The sequence below is a fragment of the Fistularia commersonii genome, chromosome 7 (genome assembly GCF_037954325.1).
Source record: "Fistularia commersonii isolate RoL2024-O1a breed Wild chromosome 7, RoL_Fcom_v1.0, whole genome shotgun sequence".
NCBI lineage: Eukaryota > Metazoa > Chordata > Actinopteri > Syngnathiformes > Fistulariidae > Fistularia > Fistularia commersonii.
This window is the reverse complement of record NC_141290.1, coordinates 5,189,751-5,201,633: the sequence shown is the minus strand read 5'-3', so window position 1 is coordinate 5,201,633 and position 11,883 is coordinate 5,189,751. Positions and strand designations below refer to the sequence as shown.

General features: G+C 49.8%; 1 protein-coding gene across 2 annotated transcripts in view; it reads right to left on the bottom strand.

The window, feature by feature from the left end:
• Positions 1–454: 454 nt before the first annotated feature.
• Positions 455–11,883, bottom strand: part of cftr (CF transmembrane conductance regulator) — a 32,692-nt gene continuing 21,263 nt past the window's right edge. Inside the window, exons 14-27 of one of the 2 annotated variants that reach the window (XM_086149284.1) lie at positions 11,084–11,870; positions 9,869–9,997; positions 9,738–9,775; positions 8,857–9,143; positions 8,687–8,766; positions 7,281–7,431; positions 5,320–5,547; positions 4,941–5,041; positions 2,463–2,696; positions 2,180–2,335; positions 1,773–1,862; positions 1,366–1,538; positions 1,072–1,177; positions 455–835 (exon numbers count right to left, since the gene is read on the bottom strand). In XM_086149284.1, the coding sequence (XP_086005410.1) occupies positions 620–835; positions 1,072–1,177; positions 1,366–1,538; positions 1,773–1,862; positions 2,180–2,335; positions 2,463–2,696; positions 4,941–5,041; positions 5,320–5,547; positions 7,281–7,431; positions 8,687–8,766; positions 8,857–9,143; positions 9,738–9,775; positions 9,869–9,997; positions 11,084–11,870 (2,776 nt within the window). In that variant the 3' untranslated portion in view covers positions 455–619. The remainder of the gene's footprint in view (positions 836–1,071; positions 1,178–1,365; positions 1,539–1,772; positions 1,863–2,179; positions 2,336–2,462; positions 2,697–4,940; positions 5,042–5,319; positions 5,548–7,280; positions 7,432–8,686; positions 8,767–8,856; positions 9,144–9,737; positions 9,776–9,868; positions 9,998–11,083; positions 11,871–11,883) is intronic. The other variant, XR_015106359.1, reaches the window with a different exon arrangement.

Here is an 11,883-nt window from a genome sequence, read left to right as displayed (position 1 = left end):
AGCTCGTCTATTTTTATGTGTGTCGCTTTCAGTCAGAAAATGTGCAAAAATACAAATATATGGATTTGGTGGATGATTTGGGCTTTTGATATTGATGTTTCAATACACCTCGGACTCGCTAGCGCCCCCAACAGCTTTCTACGCTGTACTCCGAGGGCTTAGAAAGTATCCCTGCGCCGCTGGAAACACAGCGGAGGGTCAACAGCCGATGCCTTTTCAAAATAAAAGCACGGAAGGCACTTTTGGAACATTGACCTGATCAGAATTTTTTTTTTTTTTTTTTTCAGGCTCTGAAGGTCTGAATCATCGGGCCCTTTGTCGCATTTGAAAAAAAAAAAAAAAAACAAAACTCCATCCTTGGATTTAAAATGTCACTAAAAACAAAAAAAACTACGAGAAAAACAACAAAAAAAAAAGTTTGGCCACAATGGCAGATTTTTTTTAATATAATGTGTTTATATTACATAAATTATATATAAATAAGAAAAGCGACCGCTTGAAAAGGAACTAGTTTTGTCGTTCTCCAGATGATTTCCCCTCAGTGAGCCCATGAAACATTAAACTCATTCACATTAATGTGTGTGTGTGTGTGTGTGTGTGTGTGTGTGTGTGTGCTCGGTCACAGCCGGGTGTCCAGCACGTCGTCCTCGGCCTCCTCGGGCAGCGAGGAGATCTTGGCGGCCGACGGCGCCGCCCTCTTGCTGGAGTTGAGGCGGTGCAGGGCCGGGCCGAGGCGGAGCCGGTCCGACGGGCTCATGGCCTGCCGAAGGTTGCTGGTCTCGTTCAGCAGCTTGTGGATGGAGTCGTAGGTCTTCATGGAGCTCCCCTCGATCATCTGGGCGCCATGGAAAATATGGACGGATAAGACAAAGGCGGTAAGGAGGCGGAGCTTAGCCCAGGTGGACGCCTGTCAATCACAGGGAATCACATCCAACCGTCTTCCCAGCTTGTGGGTCTTCGCGGGGTCACGAGACCTTTGTGGTCTGACGTGAGCTTTTAAACACACACACACACACACACACACACACACACACACACACACACACACACACAGTTGTGTTCTGAACTGACCAGGAAGGCCTGACACTCCAGCAGCGGCTCCACACGGTGCTCCGACAGGATGACGGTGCAGTTGGAGAACGACTGTTTCAGCGTCTTCCTCAGGACCTGCAGCGTTCTGCGCACACACACACACACACACACACACACACAATCATTACTCTCAACATCATCATCGTCATGGCCGCCATAGCTTAGCATTGTCTTCTTTTTCTTCCTGTTGTAAGCTACATTTAGTACGTGACAAACGCACACACACACACACACACACACACACACACACACAGACACATGTGTGTCACTGACATGGGGTCCAGGTAGGCGGAGGGCTCGTCCAGCAGCAGGATGCGAGCCTTGCTCAGGATGGACCGGGCCAGACACACCAGCTGCTTGTGTCCGTTGCTCAGCACGTTTCCTCCGTCCTCCAGCTGGAAGTCCAGCTTGTCGGGGAACTGCTCGATCACCGACTTCAGCCCCACCTGAGGAGGCAGAGGAGGCGGTGAAGAACACCTCAGAACCTTCATGACCATCTTTCAAACATCCTATAATGCAGCTCCCTCCTCTCCTCGGCTCAGTGACCGGCGCCGCCGGCCACCCTGAGCCCTCAAACCCGCTCTGTTGCTATGCTAGTTTGATGGAGGCAGAAGGTCGCTCGCATGTAAGCAGAGATCTGCCAGGCTGTTTGTTAAAAACGCCGCCGTCACGTGACCCACCTCCTCAGCGACCCTCCACAGCTCGTCGTCGCCGTAGCGACCGTATGGGTCCAGGTTCATCCGGAACGTCCCCGTCAAGATAAAGACTCTCTGTTCAAGACGGGGAAGAATTTACAAATTCAAAAAGGCTGAATTAGCACGGATAAACAACGATTTATGACGTGCGATTGAACGAGTGAATGTTCCGGTGTCTCTGTGACGTGTGAATGAGAGGCTGAACGTCAGGATAAGCGAGATTTGATGATGAATGAATGAATGAATATCAAGTTTAATGAAACATTTCAATGCTCCTCTTGCCTCTTACTGACCAATGGTACCGAAACATGTTTTCCATTCACATATCTTTGTGTGTGTGTGTGTTTGTGTGTGTGTGTGTGTGTGTGTGTGTGTGTAGGGCGGCATCGCACCTGTGGCACCACCCCGAAGGCCTTCCTCCAGGTGTGAAGGGACACGGAGCTCCAGGAGACGCCGTCCACAGAGATCTCTCCATCAGTGGAGGCCAGGCGGAGGAGCGCTGACAGCAGGGTGCTTTTACCGGAACCCGTGCGACCCAGGAGACCCACCTAAACACACACACACACACACCGACATCGATGTTCGCTAGCTTCATCGTGCTAACAGACACCCCTAGCAACCGCTAGCTGTGACCTGATGGTTACCATGGAGACCACCGTCAGGTTAAGAACTTACGCTCTGCCCTCCGTCCACAGAGAAGGACACGTCGCTGAGGACGGCCCGCCCGCCCTGGGTGTACTTGACGGTCAGGCCGCGCACGTCCATCTGGCCCCGGTTGGGCCAGCAGTCGTGGGCGTGGGGGTTGTCGATGACCGTGCCGGCGCCTCCCTTGCCGCCGTGCTTCCCCCCCGGCATCACCTCCTCCGATGGCAGGTCGATGAACTTGAACACCCGGTCCACTGAACGCATCTGGGCCCGGAGACACATGAAGAGGCATGAGTGCCTCCTGCTGGCACTGCGGCGAGTAACAACATTTTCGTTTATGGGTGCCCTTTCCTAAACCAAGGTTACCGCAGCTGCACTGCGTCCCATAATACTAAGATGGGGAAGTGCACATGACAACTTGAGTGGTGAAAGAAAGACCCCAGAGCAGATAGGATTGACAGTATGGAACATGCATGGTTTGTTGGATATATCAGTGAGGAGCAACATCTTGAGGTGATTGGTGGACTCTATGGGAGAACGGTGGAGCAGCTGAAGGAAATGTTCCCCATTTGGGACGCCCCCAAATTCTCATTTGGGGGCGTCCCAGTTATGACCCCAGCTGCTGAACTCTGGGGGAATTTGGGGACAGGTTTGTTGGGGAGACCAAAAAAAAGAATTGCTTTGCCTCTGGAAAGACAACGTACAACTCAGGATGACAACCTGAGTGGACCGAAGGATGGAGATGGGAACCTGGAGGTTTCACACATGGAGAACCTCAGTTTTGTTCCCCATTTGGAGGCTCCAGTTGAGGGGGTTATGATCCCAGCTGCAGGACTCCGGAGGAGTTTGTGTAATGGTGTTTTGGAGGGACCCAAAAAACAATGGAGTAGAGTCAGACAGAGGTGCGGAGCTACCGTCAACATTGCCGGAGTAGCCACGAGATTTGGGAAAGGTGGAGGTCGCTCTTCAGTTATGTTGCTGTTAAGTTTGACAACGTCAGAGGAGACCTGGGAAGGCAGAATGGGAGGAAGGTGGAATTGGTGTCACGGTGATTATCCCGTTGGTTGTTTGCACCTGTTGCTCTTCCTCTGACCCTTGATTGAGTCCACCTGTACCCCAATCGAGGGTACAGGTGTGATGCAAAGCCCTCACTGCTGATCCTTCCTTGACGGTCCACTGCTGCTCTGGACTCCTGATTTCTATCCCCTTGTCCAAGGCTGGTGCTACTTTGGATGCATTGTTCCTGTCCAAGTCAGGTCTGTAGAGTAGTTCTTGCCATGTCATGCTATTGTCAAGTAATCTTCCTGATATTTATTGCCATGTCATGCTCCTGTCAAGCCATAGTTGTAATATTGAATGCCATGTCCTGCTCTGAGTTTTGATTGCCTTGTCTTACTCCTATAAAGTTTTGTTTCTAGTATTGATCTGTAAGTCATCTTCCACCATCTCATGCTCTGAATGTTGCTTGCCATGTCTTGTTCCGGTCAGTTTTGTTCTTGCTAGTATTGATTGGTCGTTCAATTCTATCAAGTTATGTTACAAATATTAATTGCTAAGTCATGTTCCACCGTGTCCTGTTACTCGTATTAATTGCCGAGTCATGCTTTATGACTTCTTGTCCTCCTCAGACTTTGTTACGAACCAGTCCCTTGTTGTGCGATTGGGCTCAACCTCCTTGCCAAGGAGCTCTTTTGGTTAGAAGTTTGTGACGATCGGATTTAGCAATGTATAGCAGGGTGCCACCAATATCGTAGGAAGTTGATGTTTTCCGACAGAAGGCGCTTAGATGATGCATCACAGGACACCAGTGCGAAATTCAATTTGGGTGTATGACTGTTGTAGCTACTAGATCAAATTGCTTTACTTCTGGAAATTCTTAAATACATGAAACTCTCCAAAAAATAGACTTTAAGGTTGTTCAAGGGTTTGCTTTCATCCCTGTGCCCGTCTCAATCCAGCTCTCAGGGGTTTGATAAGCTTTGGGAGAACAAACGGAGCGGTGGCTGGAAGAGGACGATCAGTTTGCCTTATCGCGCACACATCTTGCCTATCAGTCACGATTCTTCTCAGATTAGAAGAGATGTTTTATCGAACGTCTGGTTCCTCTGACGTCACCTGCTCGTTTCTATAAACCTGAGCAGAGACGCTCCTGGAGTGCTACCCTATAAGGGCCGTCTGAGAGAACTTTCGAAATGTTTAAACAATCATTTCTTCCGTGTAATTGGTGTATTTGGAATAAAAATGAGGATCTAGAGAGGTAGATGTCAGCGGCAACGAGACTGGATGTTGGTCCAAGACGAGGGTTAGATGGAGGAGGCAGATATTTTATTTGAAGTTATGATTTAAAAACAGTAACTGAGCGGGATTTTCATAATAAAAGCCGTCTACGGTGCCAACGACCGATGGAACGAGGGTTTTATTTGTCACCACTGCGTCATAAACACACAAGCTGAACTTGTTTTGGGACGTCTTATATCAGCAGCAGGTGTGTATTTCTGCACCACTCACCAGCCCGTCCACCGTGATGCTGGTGATCACTGCCCACTGGAACGTCCCCAGGATGAGCATGGCCAGTGCCACGATGATGCCGATCTCCCCGGGTTTTTCCTCTGTGGACGCCACCGTGCACGTGCACACACAGAAGGTCCAGCGTAATCAGTGTGATGTCAGGCGAAGCAGCTCCATTGGAAACAAATGGGCCGTGAAATGTCGTCATTAACAGAACAGACTCTGGACATGAACACACACCTGATGGTGTGTGTGTTGCCTGCTGTTGTGTTCTCACGGACAGCAAGTAAAAAATAGGACTTTTTAAACACGCACAACCTAATTCCAGATATGTATTTAATCTGCCTGATTCGAAATTTCTTTGTCGCTTTCCACTCACGATTGGTCCCCACGGCGATGAACGCGGCAGCGGTGAAGAAGAGGACGAAGATCATGTCGCAGCGGAAGAGAAACCAGCGCAGCGTGGCCAGGTAGTGGAACCAGGTGGCGGTGTGTGTGTTGAGGGCCTTGTGGAAGAGCATCTCGAAGTAGGTCTGACGGCCGAAGGCACGGATGGTCCACAGGCCCTTCAGCGAGATGATGAGGTGGGAGAAGATGGGGCTGCGGGCTGGAGGAAACAAGGATACAGCATTAACCACATGTTGTGACATATTTCTTGTCTCTTCTATTGGTGCCTCTGTGTGTTGTCTTTATAAACTTGCTTCTAAAGTGGAGAGGCATTGCATAGCAAAAAGTAAGAGTTAAAAGAATCAATTTAAGATCTTTTCTGTGAGATGTTTCTCAAAGAAAATATTTTCTTTTATCCGTTTCTAAATGTTCTCAATAGCCTCTCCCGGTGTTCAACGGTATTACAAAACTGACCCGATCAAGTGACGGCGAGACGTCTCTGTGTTTCCACCGTCATTTTTTTCTCTAGAAGCTGAAGTTAAATCGCTACAATTAATCAGGTAGATTAGAAGTAAAAGCACAGAAGGTCCAATCTGTCGATTCATAACAGGTCTGTTGTTTTGACCTCCATGTTTTCCTGGCTCCTGTAAATCTTGCCCTGAAACGCGAGCCCGAATAATATCGACGAAAATATTTCCGTCCCCAAGCGTTCTCAATGTGTTGCGGGTGTCGACTCCGGGTTTTTCCTCCGTGTTTCTGAGCGACGGAGGGCGACACCAGGATGGGGACGGAGGAAATCCCAACCCGGCTCGACCCCGACTGGACGACCCCGCCGCCTCGGCTCGCACCGGCTCCGGAAATGACGCAGCTTTCATCGCAGGGTTACACAGGATTAAGGCCTGGCTGGCAGCCGGGGCAGGGGGGCAAATCACACACACTGCAGATTAGATTATTAAATTGACACATCAATCCAAATTCACTGTGGACGGCAAAGTAAGAATTTCATCGTGCAGGGGAATGTTTCCACACTGTACGTATGACAAACCCCTTGACTCTTGAATCAGGAATAAATAATAGCCACGTGTGTGTGGGATTATTGGATTATGACAAGATTGTTTTGCGATATGGTTTATATTCTCTCCGGCTTGATTTGCAGGGCTGGCATGAAGCATTCAGGGCCTGTCACAAATGTCGGCACTCAGATGACAAGCCAGATATGTCACGATAAGTGAGTTATCAACGGCACCCTCTGGTGACTGACCCTGCAGGATGATGAGGGCGTTAGCTTAGCTCACCGTCGCTGACCGCAGAGTATCAACCATTTTGTCCAGACTATACGTGAAACGCTAACCCTTCTGTAAAACGTAAATCCATTATTCCTTCGTCTCGCGTCCTGTCTGTCCCGGCCCCCTCCCCCTCGTGCAGCCCTTTCCTCTGCTCGACCCCTCGCCCCTGTACCCCCCCAAGCCTGTGATGACCGCCGCGTCTGTTCGCCGACTTCCTGTCCCCTCTATTGGCTTTTCCTACAGTTTAATATTCGCCTCCCGGGTGCTACTTTTCCTGCCCGGATCCAACCGGATTCACGGAAACGGCTCCTGGAACCCGGTGCCTCCAAAAGGTCTCCAGACCTTCTGGAGGAAATGTTTTATATTTAAAATGTCCATTTTTATTTTTGCAATAGAGAGGGAATTTCAATCCTGTATTTCCTTCTGTTTTCTACACCTCTTGCACTGCTAACAGGTTCCAGGAGGCTGGAGCTAATCCAAGCAGAGACTGTGCAAGAGGTGGGGTCTGACCTGGAGGGGTCACCTGTCAATCACAGGTCCACACAGAGACGTCCTAACATGAGCAGGAAGCGGGAAAACTGAGTCCGACACTGAATGAGTATTTAAATTCCTCTGCATTATCATGATTGAAAGAACAATAAGAATATGTATTTGAAAAAAAAACTACCTTCTGCTTCCAGTAGCTTGAGTTGCTGCCCGGTTCGCAGGAAGTACTTCCTGAGGATGACGAAGATGACGGCCAGGGGGATGGCCGCAATGAAGATGTACGGCCGCATGATGGACACGGTGAAGATGGCTCCCGTGACGATCAAGGTGAGCTGTGGAGAGGAAGGCCATCGTATAAGCGTGTCAAAACTCTGAGTTGTACACGTTGTGTGCAACATGTTGCATGCCCTTCGGGAGCCTGCGGGGAATAAGATGTGCCCCAAAGTACCCTCCACCACTCATGTAAATCTACATCCTGTGGACTCAACAAGCCTGTCAATAGTTCAGTATCATTATCTAGAAGTGAAATTAGCCCCTTGTCCCCATTTGAGATGTGACCATTTTGGTTAGCATACATCTTCAGGTGCCACTGGTCCATCTCGGCAAGTTACTGGAAGTTTGGGTTTTCGGGGGATCAAACATCGGGTTTTCTTTCAAAAACTTGAACCGGAGCCAGACCCACAGCAGACCTCTGGCCCTGGCCGGTATTTGTTGAGGAAACATAATACTTGCACTTTTCACGGCGCGCACACACATGCCGCCGAGGAAAAACAGGAAATATTTTCAGGACACAGCTCTTGCTCCACTGACTGCGGACTGGTTCAAATACCCGCCCTGGAATCGTCCATGTTTGCCCCACCACCACCTCGCACAGTATCAGCAGTGATTCAGGCAATAGCTATGCACAGCGCCCCCATGGCATGCACCTCTCGGAAATGGCCTTGGTTTATATAGCACTAGATTGCGGTCACTCATTCACACAAATTCCCCGGGGCAATCAGGTGCGCCTAAGGGGTGCCTTAAATGATGCTTTGTCATACAGCCGGGGATTGAGCCGCTAACTCTCTGATTGGAGGGATGGCCCGGTCTTCCAGCTGAGCAACAATCGCCCCCAAACTGTCATCATCCGTACCGGTTGTCCTGCACTCAGGGCTGCAAAGGGGCTGGAGTGTAGCCTAGCTGTCATTGGGCGAGAGGTTGGGCTCACCCTGGATGGAGCACAGGGCCTCATATAGAGACATCTAGCCATTCACCTTCTCATTCTCATATCATAAAGACATACAATATTCATACATCACAGAGACATACAAGTCTTCACCCTTTCATTCATCCATCAAAAAGACATACAAGTATTCCCCCGCTCATTCATGCGTCATGAACAGAAATGGATGTTGGAGGGTCACCCCTCCCTCAAAGCTGAGCCACAGCCACCCTGTGTTTGTAAGGCAAACATGAAACATCCCCGAGGAGCTCCATTTACAAAACAACCACCGGGGGCTTTGTGACATGACCTCGAGTGGTCTTTTATTGACCTGTCGGTCAGACGACGGACCTGTGAGAAAACAGTCACAGTTTATCTCAAATCACCTGAATGAGGTCGAACAGCACGAGGGGCAGCATGTCGTCGATGGTGGCCATGTCTTTGGTGAAGCGGTTCATGATTCTTCCTGGTGGAATACAAGCAAGAGTCCGGGGTGAAGACTTTTTCTGGAGGGGACCGAGTGATGAGAGCATTCTGGGAGAGCCAAAAGTCGGACCTGTCTTCATGGTGTTGAGGAGGGCCATCGGTGCCCGGAGCACAGAGCTCAGCATCTGCTCGTGGAGCCTCTTCGAGACAGTCAGCAGGGTGTGGACCAGCGGGAGGCCTCTGAAGAACCCCAGGGCCAGCACACTCTCCGATGTGGCCACATAGATGTAGATGACATAGTAGGCGCTGGTTGGGGTGACGATGACGGCCAGGTGGACAGGAGGCGACGAGGCGTTGGAGTGCTGCTCATCGATGTAGTTCGGAGATGAAGGGTTGGCGCCATCCCTCCAAATGGTGCTGATCACAGAAAACAAAAAGTACAGATGACATACAAGGGACATTTTTGGACGGAGATGTTCTCAGAAGTGTCCAGCTTGGGATTCTCTTCAGAAGCTAGCTTCCTCGAGGTAACCTTTTAGTTCTGCATTGATGGTGTGCTATGATGTGTGCATTTACCGCCACAATCAAAAAGGAAGACGACATAGACAATATGGAGGGCAAAACTATTCACCTTCTTATTCATACATTGTATGAAGACAAAACCATTCACTCACTCATTAACATTAAGGCATACAACTATTCACCCTGTTAACCACACGTAACATAGAGATACCACCACTTAGTATTTCAGCTATTAGCATGTGACTGTTAGCACTGCTAAGAGGTTATAGGCATTTGCACCTTTCCCTTCCAAACCTCATACCCTCCTGTCTCCATCACAATCCTGCTTTCTATCTCACTCTCCTTCTGTCTCTCTTTCTAGACCTAGCTGGTAGAAGCAGTAGCTGCCTCAATGAACCGGGGTCTTTCCAAGGAGTCGTTATTTGGAGGTGCATGCAGGTGACATCTGAGCTGACAAACTTCGGGAAGAAGGTGAGATTCAGGACTCACTCTGTGATGAGGAAGATGCCGATGACAGAACCCGCAACCTATCGGAGGAATGAGGAGAGAAAAATAAAGGTTACTTCAAATTGTGCTGCAGACCCCAGAGCTCAAAGATCAAAGAACGGAGTCCGTGTGACCTCGATGGCGAAGACCAGCATGATGAAGATGAGGACGTAGACAAGGCTCCTGCTGGTGGTGACATAGCGAAGGTATGTGCTCCATGAGGTCGTTTCAAAGACGTTGTCGTGCTCGTCTGCAAAGCATTGCTGAAGATGAAGATACCGATAAGTTGGGATTAGACGGACGGGTATCGATGTTTGAAAACCAATGACTCCATGATAACCTGTCACTGACGACAGCATACGGGGAGAACCTCGGCTAACAAATGTAATTTGCTCTTTGACTCTGATCGCAAACTGAAATGTTTACAGACTGAATCAATCCTGTTGAAATCAATGTAAATCCCATTGATCTGGTGTCAAGCCTTTAACGTAGTCACCCATTTAGCCACATCAGTCGCCTTTAGCGCATCTTTGTTCTTCAGGATTGTACAGACGGTTGACTGAGCAAACACCGCTCTCATGTTTAGCGACTATTTTCTTCTTCAGATCTGCAATTCTTAACTCTTAACTACCACTTTTAGCTTTTTCGAGAGACATAAAGAGGGCTAACTTACCTAAAAAAAAGCTCAAAAAAATTGGTTTACAATAGAACGCAACAATGAACGATGTAAACAGCAAAGAATACCACGCGCAACTCCCGCAACTTTACAATGCCACAACACGAGAAGCCCGTGAGATTGTTTGTGTGTTCGTACGCCAAGGCTTGTTCACAGGTTAAATTTGATCAAAAAATGTTTGTAGGCCGATTGTTCTTAAGCCGAGGCTCTACTGTACAACCAGTACTACCAGTGACTTGTATCTGGAAACCTCACAGCTCACGTCATGTGTCCCCGATTATTCATTCATTAGTCCCTTTCACTTAGTATCTACGCTCCTAGCTTGTGGGTCGGCTGTCAATCACAGACATCAAGCCATTCGCCCTCTCACCCTTTCAATGAACCAATGACAGTTTTCAGAACGTGGAGAGAACCCAGGCATGAGAACATGGAGAGAACTATCCCAGAATGGTTCATTCAAGACTCTAAACCGTCCGTAGGTGTGACATAAGTATGACTGACAGCTGACCGGTCCAGGTGAAGCCCCACCTCTTGCCCAGGTGTCAGCAGCGATTGGTTCCAGCCTCCCAGACCCAGTTGCGTACATAAGTGAGTGAAAGCACTCGTTGCAGTTAGCTTTCCTACCACAAGAGGGCAGAGTGACTGTTTTGGTACATCTGTAGAAAGGCCGTACCTCCATGTCTTCTTCGTCCACCTCCTCACTGATGTCATACACGCTGTCCTTGGACAGTCGCCGGGCGTAGATGTCCAGTTCGGACGCCAAGTCGCACTGCGGCGTGATGGACAGCTTCTTCCTGAAGGACGACTGCATCTGCTCGCGCCGCTCTTGGCCCTGGGCATTGGTGATGAAGGCCAAGACCGACTGGCGCCGCTGCCCATTCAGCCTCTGCAGCCCGTGATGGTACAGGTTCCCCCGGGGTAGAACCTCCTCCACCTGGTCGTCCTCGGGTACCACTGAGAACTTCCTCTCCGAGAGCTCGAGGACACCATCCTCCATAGAGGTGGTCTGCGTGGCGTTTGCCGTCTGCTGGGAGTTCCCGATGAAGGAGAACTTGCGTGCAGCGGCTAGTGGGTTGAGGATAAGGGACTGCTTGCGTTTTTCCGGGTAGCTTTCACCTCCGGAGTGGCTCTGGGGTACGGGGGTGCTAATGGGCGGCGGCTGACGGAAGGACTGGCGGACGGGCTCCGGGCCGCGGTACCCGGCAGTTTCGTCGACGGAAACCCTGTGAAGGGTTTCCGTGAGGATGGAGCTGCGACGCTCTGCTGTGATCTTGTCGTATGCCTCCATACCCAGGAGGAGGGAGCTGAAGTCCGGCCGCTGGGCCTGAAGCTCAGAGAAGGTGCCGTAGAAGTAGCAGTCGCCGTTGTGCAGGAGTAGGATCTTGTCGGCGCGCTTCAGGTGCTCCAGCTTGCTGGTGACCACGATGCGTGTCTTGGAGGCCATCAGTTTGCAGACGCATCTGTGTGGAGACA